General features: G+C 46.5%; 1 protein-coding gene and 1 long non-coding RNA gene across 2 annotated transcripts in view; one reads left to right on the forward strand and one right to left on the reverse strand.

Moving 5' to 3' along the window:
* Positions 1-12,656, forward strand: part of LOC135914995 (polycystin family receptor for egg jelly-like) — a 99,183-nt gene extending 86,527 nt beyond the window's left edge. Inside the window, exon 11 of the mRNA XM_070524841.1 lies at positions 12,633-12,656. Coding sequence (XP_070380942.1) covers positions 12,633-12,635 — 3 coding nt within the window. The 3' untranslated portion in view covers positions 12,636-12,656. The remainder of the gene's footprint in view (positions 1-12,632) is intronic.
* Positions 1-15,506, reverse strand: part of LOC135914986 (uncharacterized) — a 564,953-nt gene that overhangs the window by 221,884 nt on the left and 327,563 nt on the right. The window lies entirely within an intron of this gene.

Raw genomic sequence — 15,506 nt, forward strand, 5'->3', positions numbered from 1 at the left:
GACAGGCGTTACCTACCCTTTAGCAGTTCTCCACCCCCGCCACCGATCTTCACGTTTGATTTTGCTGGCGCTACATTGTGCTTGCTAATATAGTAAGTCAATAGTTACTGCGACTTATACGGCCAATAAAGCTGTAAACGATATTTGTGTAATTGCTAAATACTTCCATATGACAACGAATTGGTTTGCCTTGTCTCCAAAACTGCGACCTGCTCTTTCACAAAAATTCCAATTTAATCAGGCACACTGAAATTCGCATGCACCAAGGCTATAGTTTCACCCGTCTTTTCAGTAAATTTAATTTTGGTCGTTATATAGTAGTTGTGCGAAAAGAGAGCACTGTGTTCCGTTTAGCCCGTTTGTCACACACGCTTAGAACGCTCCAGTCCTGCTCAAGTACATAATTTACTAGAAAGGATACAGTTAACTGACACGCTTTGACTTCCTGAGTGCAATACCCACAACATATGCCCCTTACTTGCAAGCGATGTAATCTACTTGGTTTTGTTGAGTTCACTAACGAATATGGGAAATCGTACAAACCGTGCATAAAAATGAAGATAGGGAGAATACGAGGTCCCAGTATTCCTTCCAAATCTAATACATCTACAAAATTTGAATTTTCACCATGCACTTAAACTAAGACGAGCCTTATTTTCCCGACATGTAGGCTCGATGTAACGTAGACATTCTTCAATATACTGAGTTAAAACGGCTGATAAGCACCGGATAACAAGTTGGAGCACGTTTTCACTCACTTTTTGCAATGACTGAAACTGACACTCTCGGAATATTGTCAGAGGATAACGCTATAATCTTTACTAGGAGGTTTACCTACCGAAAGCGTGATTTGATTATTAGGCACGCGATAATGATAGATTTTTCAGCAACATTTGCCATTTAGAGTAATTAACCTGAATCAATATAATTATGAGTTCCCGTGGGCCTCATTTTATTTTCCAGCATCTCGCTCCCTTCGAAATTTGGCTGTCTTAGGCGCCACTGAACGGGTGCACTTGAGCGCCGCAGTGCAACGCCTTAATCATAGAGCTACTCCGGTGATTATCAGACTAGGTAGTGTGAAACGTTTAGCCATAGAGTTAATATAATCAACTTCGGAAGAAACGCTCCTCATGGCGCCCATACTTTTGAATTGGCAACTGCAAGGGCACCACCATGTTTCTTCCCTGCGTGGGCGCACAGGCGCAGACGATGAGATGCGATTCGGAGGAGACGTGCAATCAAGGTGATACTAAGCCTCACTCTGTATGGTACAGTAATCTAGTTCGGAACCTGCAAAATCACTATTTCCAGAACCGTAAACAAATTGAAACTCAGGAACACGTGGAATGGTTCGCGAAAGCTAATTGGATGGCATGGCACGAACCTGCACCTGCCAGAGCTGGAACAACTGCTTCCACTCTGGGATGATATAAAGGTTCCCGAACCGAGACCCATCCTCACGAACATCAAGGCGAAAGCAGGGAACACCGACAACAAGGAGCAAAAGTATACACTGACGCTGCCCCACAATACTATGAATGTTCCGGTAAAGTATATGTCGTTAGCGCTTACTACAAAGAAAGCGGCCAAGCACACGCCGTGACCCACAGCGGCTACGCTCACAGGACTGCCACCGAACGCGCCATTAAACTCTGCGATGGGCACACAGAAGCCCCGGTTCACACGTACAGCGACAGTCAAGATATTCTCAAGCAACTGAACCTCTAATCCTACACCGCTACCATAGCGCAACACATAAAACAAGCCTGCGGCCACCGGTGGCATAAAAAACGTGTCCGCTTTCTAGTATATTGGACACACACCTCCAGTAGGAGGGAGCGAGGAACAGGGCAGCCCATGAGGATGCAAGCGATAACATTAGGGAGGACCGCCATCGCAGCATTAATGTGAGCCGACCATTCCTTGAACATACTAATAGCTCCCCGTCATCGGTCATAGCGCCAGACCTGAACCGAACGACGAGAGTAGGGCTCTATTGTGCGAGTCCACTCCTAGCGTGACTACTGCCATTCGCAAAAGCATTAAATGCACCGGATGTTCTGGGAAAATGGGGAAGAACACAAGTGAAACACCCCAATAGCCTTGTAATCAACATGGACATGAAGCATCTTATCTTTTGCTATCCTGCTACAGCCAACCTCAGTGACAAGCACACCCGACCTCTAAGGGGGGAGTCGTACGAAGACTTGGTCGCACTGCAAAAAGGTGCCACCAGAAGAATTAACGCTACGCTGTCCTACGAAAAGGGGGCACGCAACCTTCCTTTAACCTGATCTCTTACCCTAACTTAGGCCACAGGCCAGATGGTCATTAAGGGTTACGGTCTGGATTCCAAGGGAAGGGAAGCGTAGCATGGGGCGGCAGAAAGCTAGGTGGGCGGACGAGATTAAGAAGTTTGCAGGGACGGCATGGCCACAATTAGTACATGACCGGGGTTGTTGGAGAAATATGGGAGAGGCCTTTGCCCTGCAGGGGGCGTAACCAGAATGATGATGATGATGAGGATGATGAACAAAGTATTTGTCAGAAGACTACAAAGGTAACCACAGTGGACACATGGGTATTAGCGATAACACGTAGGAATGTGCTTCGATTAATCAGATCCAATATCAGTAGAATTCATATCTTGTACCTTAGCAAAGATGGTTGGATCAAACCGCTGATCCCGCAGGCATAGCAATGCGATGTTCAAACCGTAGGCATGCATCTCTCATACCTACACCGACTACACTCTAGCACCTCTATACTGACAGTCTCTAGAACAGGATGACTTGTATAACTAAGGATAACTCTGTCCCTGTTCTTCTGTGCGTTGTGTGCGGCGGGAACTTTACAATGTAATGTCCGGTATAACGTAGACTTCCGGAGGAGCCAAGCACTCCGATTTAAAGGCGTTCAACTTCATTACAGTTCTCTGACACGACTGGCACGTATACGTGACATCCCACATAGCGCCAGCTGGTGCAGTTTGTGTGCGGTGTATCTTCCTTTCAGTCACTAGAATTATTAATTTTCTTCCTTGCGTGATGAGTGAGAGCTGTAACTTTGTCCCATTCTCATCTCGTGGCAGCTAAAGCTTTTGGAAGCTGTGTTAAACTGCAACGCCGCATTTGCGGTCGCAGTTGCAGCCGGCGCACATTGCCCAGTCAGTTCCTCGTAGCAGATTGCGACGAAGCCGCTGCGAGACATTGGACCGCCTTCTGGTTCGGTCCATGTAGTACTGTTTCTCTGGGGCAAAAAATTGACCGACGATTGCGGTACTCCCTAATGCCAGATATATGCGCGCTTTCACTTCGCAGTATATTCGCTGGCGCGCGCAATCTGTCTCGTGCGACAAATCACAAACGGAGCGAAGTGTAGCGGGACTGCCTCGCTAATCGGGACATTGCGAGAGGCAGCGCGTGGGTGACGCTTCGGCGCGATTCACAGCAGCCGCCGCATACGGACCTCCACTCAAGCAGCGCATTGTTTCCATATATGGTATAGGTCTACGCGGTCTCCGCATGCGATCGGTAAACAGACGATAGCGCCTTCTCGTAGCGGTCGCCGCTGCCGAGCCCGTCTTGCGCTGCAGTACGCGTTTTTTCTCACGCTTTCGCGATACTATCCCCCTGCACTTTCTGCCACATGGTTTCGTTGCACTTTCCTCCTCGCCCTTTCTCTACTATCACCGTCTTTCACACCCTGCTGCCTCTCGCGTTCGCTGTTTTATCCTTCGCTGTGCTCGTTCGCTCGCTAACGTCGATGCTCATCGCAGGAACAGGTGATAAAGGGCACTGCACTAAAGTTATGGAAAAATAAGCAAGAAGTACGTCTTTCTCTTTTGTATCTTGGCCTGCTTAGCCGATCGCACATGTGTTGGTAAGTTCCAGCTCGCTGCTCGCCATAATTATTCTAATCACAACGCTTCGTATTTCTTAATGTCTTACAAACTAGCCCAATCTTCAGTCCTGAGCCATTTCACAAAGCTTAGCGCGACGACAGCCGTCTGTGGGTCCTAGTGGGAACACGCCACTGCGTTTGCATTCGCCATCGCTGCACAGCAAATAATCATTTCATGCACGCAACTACAGTTCGCAAGCACTTCGAAAGAGAATCTACCTAAAAGGAAGACTGATGCAATGATGAGACGGCAAAACGGCGACTACAATCTGAGTTTCATAGTAAGGTTCGTTACAGCGCAACACAAGACAAGGACGAAAGAATATTTGAAACAACTTTCGTCCTTATCTTGCGTTGCGCTGTGATGAACATTACTATGAATCCCAACAAACTGGCCCACAGTCTTGACACAATTTGAGTGTTCGGCTTCGTAGCCCAAGCTTCGGAGCCTATACAGATGCGACGGCGAAGATGCTAATCCACACGGGACACGGAGCTCTTCCACATTAAGCGCTTTTTTTATTAATGCTTTAACAGCAAGATCATAGCAAAGCAGCGTCAGATCTATTCAAAGGGAAACTCGGAGCGCACGGATGCCACAGTTTTGTCATTTATTCTTTTTTTTAATTTTTTTTTTGCGCCACAGGTGAGCTCGGCATGATCTGCGTGGGACCAAATTAAGTCATAATTCGTCACAACGGTACTCGCTTTCACTGTATACCACAATGCATCAGCTCGGTGTATCCTGGAGTTACAGTCGGTGCAACAAACGCCGGCGAGCATACCCTTCTAGTATCGCGTTTCAATTGAGAATCACTGTACGTACTGTTACCTACAGAAGGCGCGCATCCAGTCCTTCCAACATTTCATGTGGTGAGTCCACGATGAAAAACGACGATTGAAGTAAAAGGCCTCAGCAGGTACATTCTGGTTTCAGAACAGTTCGTGCACCCAAAAACGCAACATGTTTGATCGGATTTGGTTTCGCGTAGCACTTAGGCAACGCAAACCAGAAAAACACGACGGAACATATTAAATCAACATAGCTGGCGGCAACGCCTGCTCAGCTCGGCCCGAACATCACAATGCCCTTACAATCGTGGCGCCGCCACATAAAGGTGCCCCCGGTCCGAACTCACCCCGCGCCCAGTGCCCATTGGATGGCAGAGCACTGCGTTACTCGAAGGCTACAATATCGCCGAAAATGATTGTCCGAGAAAACGTCCACAACAAGCGAAGACAGGTTCCCCTGCTCGTGCTATTCAGCTTGCACTAGTTACAAAAGTAAATTATTCATTTATGGAGTGGGTGCCGAAAAGCTAACCAAATATGAATGTGACGTGACTATGCATGCTATCGGTCCTACCAAGAACCGAACATGACCTCATTTGTAGTTTGCGTGTATAGAAGGATAACAATATTAGAGCACACAGCGGATTATTCATGCGAAAGCATTATGTATGCCTATCAACGCGAAAATCCGCCGTAGTCAGTGGCGTGACCGACTACGTCGAGATCGTACCAAAAATGGCCGATGGTACAAAGAGTGAAACACACCGAAAATCCCCAGATTCAGGTTTTTCCGCAGGGAGGTTCCTCTACGCAAAGTAAATAATGCCTTTGAAAAGGAAATTCAGTAAATTTTGGTAGTGGGGAGAATGAAAACCGCGCCTCCGAGATAGGAGAAGACCATTTTTTCCCGACCCCATGGCGGCACCACGGTTCACGTTAACTAAAGATGTGCCTAGTGCATGCAACACTGCGCTCCTTACGTCACAGTCATATGGCTGACTAAACGTGTAACTTAGTGGGTTCGTCATTAGGTACGTGACGGCGCAGCCAATGGGCACGAGGTGGCGCCATGTGGTGACTGTATAAAATACAAAGCTTTATGTCAAACTGAATGCCCCTAAGCGGTCATTCGTGTGATGAACTCCTCGTGGGCAAACAAGTGCGTTAAGATCCTTAAGACCTGGCGCATTTGGGTTGGCCTTACAGAGACGCATTTAGAACACAGGCTAGAGCTCACGCGGCCAAGGAACCCCTGGACCAAGAGATCTCGCCAAAGGGAATAGAGTGCTGTTGCATTCCCACCCGTAATCAGTGTTTAGCGTTTCTGCTGATTTTTTTTTTTCGCACAAGCGTAGATACCCCATGTGTCAAATGTGCGAAATTATGATTCTCGTTGCGAGTGAAGCCTGCGTCGGAGGGGCAAGGCGTCTGGAGGTGCAGAATAACATCGCCCCGTTCATGCCCATTCCTTTTCTGCTTCAACGCCGCGACGGTCGCTGTGCATGTTCGCGCGTCTTTTTGCCTGTGTAGAAATATGAGATCACTTCTTGTAGTTCTGTCTTCAATGTTAATTCATCTTTAACCGTGGACTTAAATGTTCCTCATCGAGCCCGAAAACCAAGAAGTCGTTAATACAACTCTCTGACCGCCAGTCGCTTAACAATGATTTAAAATAGGAATGAACTTCAAAAATTCTTGAGAAAAGTTTATGTCTGAATGTAGTCACAAATCCCACGCTGCCGACACATTGGCCTGGTGGTTACTTAGACGGTCTCCGAAAATTATATATACATAGAAATTGAGATTAGAAATAGTAAATTTGGCGAATTCACATAAGTTTTCCAAGGCTATATTACTTACCGCAACGCAACTCGACCTTGTGAACATAACAAAGAAAAAAAAATGCCGTAATAGTTTCGGAAGAGAGTATATTCCAATTCTCAGCTGTTCACCTACAACAACAACAAAAAAAAACGTTACATAATCCTTGGGTGAGACAACTGCGAACAAAGTTGGAACAAAATCCAACTAAATCAAGGTAGCATCCGTTGTGTGAAGTGTGAGAGTTCCAGCCTGTTCATGTTGGCATTTCTAACTTTACATGACCTAATATGTTATAGAAAGAAAGTTCGCTACGCCATAAACGATAATCACTCATTTTTAACAATTCCGAGTTTTCATTCATAGCAGTGGTTTACATACTAAGCATCGTTAAATACATTTTCAAATTCCTAATTAATTTATGTCCTTATGTCACGCCTACCGAGAATCAACCACGCTATAACCGCTGTCTCCAAGTTCAGTTCCTCGTAGGGGGCAGAGTACAATGGCAAAAAATAGCCGGCAAAGGAAAATGAAATGCATTGCGAGAATGGTGTTGTCGCAAATAATAAGTTGAATGCCGAAGGAATCATGAAATCAATATTTTGTTTTTTTTTTCATCTGCAACGTGTGCCGACATCCCAGGTTTCCCTACTACCGCACATATTTTGAACTTGGTCTGCATATCACTCTTTCCCTTATTTTCCCATATATCACTAAAATATAAACAAGGCGACTCATTCACGAAGGACATCACGTGGACGCCTCGAATAACCCATAAATGTACAGAAGATTCTGGCGTGCTGTATTTATTTGCAATCATAATATTTAGCCGCAAACAAATATCTATCCCAACAGATTACTCAAAACAATGCAGCAATTTTTCCGTAATGTGAAGTTTGTATCGCACATAGCAATTTATTACGAAGGAAAACCAAAGGGAAATTACTTGTACCCACCACATGAATTTAAAAAAAATTGGTAAATGAACGGCAATGAAAGTGTATGATAAACAACTTGCCGCAGCTGGGCAACGATCCCCCCTTTTGCTTTACGCATGCGATGCTCTAACCAATTGAGCTACCTGCTTTGCGGTTTCCCCATCCACTTTCTTGGTGATTTACGCGTTGCTACCGGAACTAGCCTCGGGAGTGTTAGCCAGCGCCACCACTCACAAAACGTGGCGGCGGACTTGGAACGTCCTCTCTGCCGTAGGCGTCAGGAGTACCTGATCTTTCTGGGTGAAGGCAACTGGTCAATACGCCCGCACATGCTGCCTGAAAGCATCAATGTTGCCAGATTCGAGACCCTCGTGATGTAAGAACGAACAGAAAGGGGGTTAACCAAGAGGCCTTATTTTTATAAACATTTATTATGAGAAGCCAACAAACAAAACTTCGTAACTAAAAGTAATTTCCCTTATGTTTTCCTTGTTGTGTTTGTTCGTTGGCTTCGCATGATGTGATATGTTTCCTTTATTCATTTCAATTAAGGGGGTCTTACGCGCGAAAACCACTTGAGGCACGCCGTCGTGTTGAAATTCCGAAATTCGGACGACCTTGGGTTCTTTAATGCGCACCTTAGTCTAAGTAAGCTGGTGTTTACGCACTTCGTCCCCATCGAAATGCGGCCGCAGTGGCCGGAATTCAATCACGCTAACTCTATGTGTGGCGTCGTGGAAAGGCTGGGTCGCATCAGGAGACGCCACCAAAAGAATCGACGCTTTGCTGTCCTTCGCTAAGGAAGCGGACGTCCTTCCTTTTACATGATCGTTTACCCATATCCTAGGCCACTGCCAATACTTCATAATAAAGGTTTCAAAGAATTAGTGAACCAATGAATCAATTGTAAATATTACGTGAGAATTTTATAAACGACCCTCCGATCTTTCCGAGATTGAGACTGTGCTGTTTACACGTTTTTGGGCACTTAAATGATGCTTACAAACAATTGCTGTTGAGTAATATTTTTTTAGTATTTTTAGCATTACAAAATTTAGTCGTTTCCAACAGTGTTTGCTGTGGCGACGTTTTTGGGAAAGCTTTTGCTCTAATACGTTTAGCGGTAGAAACATAAGAACTTCATACATTGGCGCTCTATGTAGCTAGGTAGTGGATAACGAAATATAGTTTGCAAAAAAAAAAGATTGTGAAATTTTCCATGCAAAAAAGAAAATGTCAAATTAAAGACATGAGCTTCGGCAATGATACCTCGTTACTGTATGGTCGCGATTTGCATATGCCCAGCAGCCTTTGAAAAATAAAGCGATGGTTATGTGTGAAACCCAGCGCAGTTACGGCGGTCTTTTCACGTAGCAATAGTGCAGTTTTCATTGTAACTCTGGCTCTATTGGCAATGTGCATCCCGGCTTCGCGTCTAAAGCAGGCAGGCAGGCAGACATTTAGGGAAAAATAAACCGCTTACGAAAGCCAACCACTGCAATAGATAAAGCCCAAGTTTTTGTATTAACTGTGGCTGTTGAGTGCTGTTTTCATTGTAACTCTGGCGCCGTTGGCAATGAAGCCTTCGAGTTTTCCGCTAATACCCTGTTTGCTTCTCCTGACGACAGGCGTACGCATTTACGAAAAAATGCGCCACTTACAAAAGCAAACTGTACCATTACAAATGGATGTCGTAAAAATAAGGCACTATTTTTCAATATAATTATGTCTCCATAGGCAATAACGTACTTTCTTCTTCAGCTAACGCCCTCTTTGCTTGACGTGAAGAAATGTATATTAATTTACGGAAACATGACCTGTTTACAAAAGCAAACCATTCCATTAGAGATGGGTGCCACGAAGATGAAAGACCTCAACTATCTATGCTATGACTGTCTCCTAGCGCCGAACCCGTCCTTATTTGTTGGTTTTTCGAATGAAGAAAAAGCCTTAATGCCCACTCCACAATATTTTTTCCGATACTACGTGCATGAATGGAATGTTTTTGCACCCGCTAGAATTCATTTGGAGGAGGAAATAGAAAAGTAGAAAGCAGGGAGGTTAACAAGAATAACATGCGGTTCGCTACCCTACACCGGAGGCATGGGAAAGGGTAAAACAAAAATGACAGAAAGACAGAGGAGACAAGGAAAGAAGGAAATTAGCGGTAAGTTCGCTGACGCGTGTGGTCTAATAGAAATTGCATTAGTAGTCACTGGCATTCACGCAAGTATGTCGTCCTCAAGAAGCACAAAAGCGCCTTCACCACTTAATGACTTCAATAAATAATTATTTTTATTTATTTCCTATTTATTTATCTAGGCGCGCATTAACAAACCATGCTCACCTTAAAGCTAAAAGCGCACTTTTGTAATAATAAGGAGAGCATAAGGTCGAGGAAAACGCCAGGCGTGATACAGAAACGTGCCTTCTGGCTTGAAAAGGCACCCTTAGGAAACGAGGCCTTATCACAAGAAATTAGTACGGGATCGAGGCTACGAACGTTTCATAGCTTTGAATCGGTGATGTTTAAGAAGAATCACATTTTGTTGCAGGAAACTCTCAATGTAAAAAAAAAGCAATACGCATTGTTACGCGCCGTGAAGAATGCAGTTTACAAAATGCGAGTTGTGGCTGTCGTGCATCTCTCATTTGGCAACACGTGCCGCCCGGTTTCCTTGAAAGCGAAAGCTTTCCTTCACCGCGTCGAGTCAAGTTTCAACGTCGCCAGCAATGTGACCTTCATTTGACCGCCGCTGCGCCGTAGCCTTGGCAACAGTTGTGACTTCGGGGTGAAGGACGAGAGACGGACTCTTTTCGGAGACGAAGAAGAAAGGAAAAACGGTATACAAAATTTGCAGGTAGTGGACGATAGCATACACGTAGCTGCAAGAGCGCAACAAACCGAGTGGGCGGCTGGGGGCGACTTTCTCTCTCCTTTAAGTCCCCTTTGGCGATTCCTCATCGATCACGTCACTCACGTAGATTCTTCGTTCGTCACGGTGAAGTGGGAGGTCACTTCGCCTCTAAGATATGCACGTGGTGCACGTAGTGTGACAGCTTCCGTCACCTCGATGATAGACACCTGGTACGGCACAACAGATTGCATCACGTGACTCGGCGCGCCGAGCTGCTCCGCCTGCGCCGGCTTGGCGCACGCACTTTCCGCAGCCGGGTCGCCGCCTGACCACGTGACTCCCCGCGCGCCTAGCTAAGAGACTGGCGCGATTGCCCTTTCAGCTCTAGTGTTCCTGGATGTGCTCGTGCAGGGAGCATAGTTGTGCATAACTTTTCCGGCACCATTGGCACCGCTACTCGCCGGGAGCTCTCACGTGATGCATGTTCATCTGCACCGCTGCGAAGCCAACTTTACGGGCGCGGCGCCGACCCGTTTCTGTGAGTGCCATCGAAATTGCAAACAGCGGACCGTCAAGCGTGCGTCGGACTTATTGGCTCCAGGTTGTAGGTACGCTATTCGACGATCGTAGGCTAATAACTTTGGTGAAGTGGTACGAAACACAAAATTTGACAGTTGTATTCCAATATGATGTGGTGCAGCGCAACAAACTGCACAAATCGCTGGTATGGTCGGAAACCTTTTTACGCGGTTGCGTGCGGATGGACGAGACCGGCCAGCTCCGAAAGGGACCAGGATATGCGAGGTGCGTTCGCCTTGTTCTCTTGTTTACACTAAAGCCGCATTTATATTGAGTGACACTCCTGTACACGCTGAAATGCGTACGCCTGGCATGAGAGGTTCTTCACTTTCGCAATATTTAGAATGCAGTGTGCATCGCGACAGTGACACGGGACAAATATGGACGATACATCTGTGTTGCGTTTCGCATATACGCAAGAATGTTAACTTCCGAACTCGCCCAATTGGCTGTGTAGCTTCTACGATTGTTCTGTCTGTGCGGCTCTACAACAGTGTGTTCAAAACAGAGTAAATACAAGCAGATACAATTTTCACGCTGCATCCCGGCTTTTCTCTACTGTGCTTTTTAGAGCGCAGCTCTTTGGCGTCCGTTCCTGGGTTTCGCGTCGTCGTCGGCGTCGTCGTCGTCGGCGTCGGCCTCGTAACCAGCTCGCCTCCGCCGCCGCGCATGCGCGCTGTCGGCTCTCCGGGCGAGGGAGGATGATGGAAGGGAGGAGGAGAGACTGTGGAGGAGGGCTGGCTACACAAATGGCTCTTTGGCGTCCGTTCCTGGGTTTCGCGTTGTCGTCGGCCTCATAACCAGCTCCGCCCCCCTTTCATCCCCCCAGCGCTAGCAGCGACCGACTGATACCGCTTTCGTGAGTCCGCTACCGCACTCACGAAAGACGTCGTGCACTTCCTGCAACTCGCGTTAACCGTCCATCGATCCACACCGATGTTAGTAGTGGGGGACTTTAATGTTGACATAAAGACAAACAGCAATTTCCTAACACTTATGCGGGAGAACATCCCGTTCCTCTCGCTCGTAACGCGTCCCACGGCTATGACAACCTCGCGAGGCACTTGTATAGATCTCGTCTTTGAGAATCAAGCATTGGTGTACCAAGTCGAACATATATCAGTCTATTTCTCCGACCACAAAGCTTCCTTCATGACTGTCAAGAACTGTTAATGGAGTCTTTGTTAAAGGAATACGTGTGAAAAATAAAAAAAAAATTCTGTGATAGCGCATACATGTGTTGCTCGATTTCTTTGCCTCAATCTATCGAAAAGGTGAAACAGCTTATTTGCTGCGCTCAAATTTCGCATTAGGAAGTAACGTAATCGTCGGTAATTTTTTGTTAAGTTGTCGGCGTTCTGACTTTTCATGTGAGGTTGAATAATGTACTCGTGTTCATAGTTCTATAGTATACGAAAATATCGTTTGTGAAGTGATTCTTAAAGAGAAATGGAAGAGATAAGTGCAGTGCCGTAACTGCCGTGCACTCCCGCTATTGGGACAGCTATGATAGCTGCTGCAGTTACGGGCCACAGTAGGTGATTTTTTTTACAAAATTATTTTGTACGTTTTATAAGCGCTGTGTCATAGTAAATAATCTGGGCAGTGCGAAGAGACAACAAAGAATGTGTTGTCATATTACAGTATCCAATGTGTAAAATATTACCTTGCAAGTTTTTTATCTTATGTGATTAGTAAAATAAAAACTACATGTTGGTATTCTTAATAACTCCAGTGACTTTGAATTCTGACCCAAGGCTCCAATAACCAGAACTCATCCCCTGCTGCCACCAGCCATTGCTCATCCACTCCCTTGTACGAAATAATTTTGCTCTTAAAGCTCGCGGATCTTGAAAATTTTTCCACTTGCAGATTGGCCGCTATGAAGCAGGTGTTAAGTTTGCGCCATAAAACGTAAAAATAAGCTTTGCATGAAATGGGCGCATGTGACCATTTGAAATGCGTTTAAATCAAAGTGCCTCTACCGCATATATCGAAAACAAGCAGCAGCTGTGAATGACGGTTTATGATGAATTATGGTCACGGTTAACTGCCACTGACATAGCTGGAGGAACGATAGTTTTCTTGGCCACGATCATTATTCGTCTGGTTTTGACATCAAAAATGTGCTCACATAATTGTCCACCACACATGTCCGAAGTTTTCTTTAAACAACCTTTAAAATATTTTTCGCAATCCGGCCTCCGTTAGGAAACTTCATATGCAGGCTGAAAAACATTGCACCACTTTTTGTCGCAAGGTAATGTGCGTTTGCACGTGAATTTTTGAGCTGTTTGAGCCCCGGGCGTAGGCATGATTTTATATCGAGCAATCGAGCGGAATACTACTCTATATGTACGTTCGTGTGTGTGTTTGTATATGTGCCGGTATTTACGTATGTAAAAACTAAAATTTTCGGGGGGTTCGCACCCCTCCGGCTGCGCCAATCCTTCGAGCGAAGCCTGCATTAAAAGTGTCGTCTTGCTTGCCACTTGCGAACAATTGCCGCATGTAGCCCATGACCAGCAGAGAAGAAAGCAAATGGAACACCGCTCGGCCCTTGTCTCCTGCGCGCTGGAGGAATAGCTTCACTGCGCAGCTGGAAAACAACGGCGGACCTATGCACAACTATGCTCCCTGCGGGACACAGGGATTCCAGTCAGCTCGAGGAGAGCCATGGGCGAGAGCGAGGCCAAGACTTCTGCTAGCGTTGAGTGGAAGTGGGAGGCTTTGAGCCGTCGTCGCCAAGCGGCGTCTGACCACCCTCGCATATCGCCCAGCGAACTGCTTCACTGGAGAGTGTCCGGAATGCAGCAGGCGTCGCACCGTCGAGATCAACGCAGCGACCGCGTTCGCGCCCTCTACGTTTGAGTATCGACGCTGCGCATGTTCGCGTCGTCTCTTTGCTTGTCTAGCACTCACTCTTCCCTGTGGCCCAACATGCGTGGAACCGTCGAACGATGTGTGTCTACCCGAGCCTAATGACAGTCACGTCTAGCCACGGACCTTGGCACAGCCGTCATACCTGGCTTAACGATGGATTGTATACCTAAGCGTAATAATTACAGCTAAACCAAATGTTAACCAAGTGGAACCAAGAGTTAACCAGGCTAAAACAAACTTTCTCTCAGCATGTCTAGAATTGTCTAAACTAGAGCGCGGCAAATTTTTTTCGTTTTCTTCTTTCGGTGACGCGGCGAGATTTGCTTACGTTTTCTTTTGCATGATTCCCCGAATATTTTATCTTGTGGGGGTGCAAAATTTGCGTGTATTTTTTTACTTGTACATTTGTTTATTTGCGCATCATTATTTATTTTTAATTTTTTAAGCGTTCGCTCGCTGATTGGAGGATTTGTCGTGCGTATGTTTTAGAGAACAATGATCAACTTTACCGAGGACGAATGGTCAATTCGCGTTTCTTCGTTACGAGATACTGCAACATCCCAGAAAACAAGCGTGCTGATGCAGGGTCCCTAATCGAGAAGGAAAAGAAACGGAAGCAGACAGAAGGAAAGTTCAAATGTAAAAATGGACTCCACCCGAACGCCAACCAGCAGCTATGCAAGTGTTGGGACAACTCGAAAACAGAAATGGCGTAGGATGATAGCCACGGATACAAAGCAGATAGTCCGACCCCGTGAGTTATATTGCTTCACATCTCTCGATTCTCGGAAAACTAGTCAGAAGGCGTTGTCGAAAAATTCGCTTGCGCCACAGCGTGCATTCAACCCGAATGGTTGAATGCCCACCGCTGCGGTTTCCCCCGTCTTAGGCGGCCGCGGCCCAGCACGACGAAGGTTGCGGAGCACTTATCAGGAAAGAGAAACATAAGTCAATGCGTCGCCTGCTTTGGTCAATCCTTTTATTCGGGAAGCGATATATCTTAAGAAACGCGCGTGAGATAATATACGCGTGAGAAATTTTCCGCATAAGCGAGGAACGCGCGCAGGAGTGCAACGAAGAACTTCGTCACCAGCAGAAAAAGTCACAGCACTGTGAGTCGAATCGTAAGGAGACTTGCGAGTGTCCTGGGAGATGCCGGGTGGTAAGGCGGGCGACGTGACGGCCGTCCTCTACGCGAGACGGAACTGTTCCGAGAAAGGAGCTACTGGGGATACAGGAGTCGAAAGGAACGACACATCGAGACCGAAACATGGTGAGCTGCCTTAGGCGAGGGGAAAGGGTGAAAAGCCGGTGGTGTGTGCGTAGCCGTTTTATAGGCGAATGTCATGAACGGCAGGATTGCATCTCAGTTCGTGTGGTTGGGGCGGATATAGGTCGCAATCATGTCGGAGAGGGTACGATGAAAACGCTCCGTCAAGCCGTTGGTATGCGGGTGGTAACTGGAAGTCGTCGTGTGAATTGTGTTTGAAGGGCGCAGAACCTCGCTAAGGACAGAAGAGAGGAAGAGTTTGCCGCAGTTGCTGAGGTGAACGTGCGAAGCGCCATTGCGTAAGAATATGTTGCGTAGAAAGAAGTCGGTGGCTTCAGCAGCACTCCCCAATAGTGGATAACTTGTCCGCGCGTAGCGTGTTAGATAGTCGACAGTCGTGACAATCCAACGATTACCTTGTGAGGTCACGGGAAGAGAACCATGCAAATCTCTTCC

The sequence above is a fragment of the Dermacentor albipictus genome, chromosome 9 (assembly GCF_038994185.2).
Source record: "Dermacentor albipictus isolate Rhodes 1998 colony chromosome 9, USDA_Dalb.pri_finalv2, whole genome shotgun sequence".
Classification (NCBI taxonomy): domain Eukaryota; kingdom Metazoa; phylum Arthropoda; class Arachnida; order Ixodida; family Ixodidae; genus Dermacentor; species Dermacentor albipictus.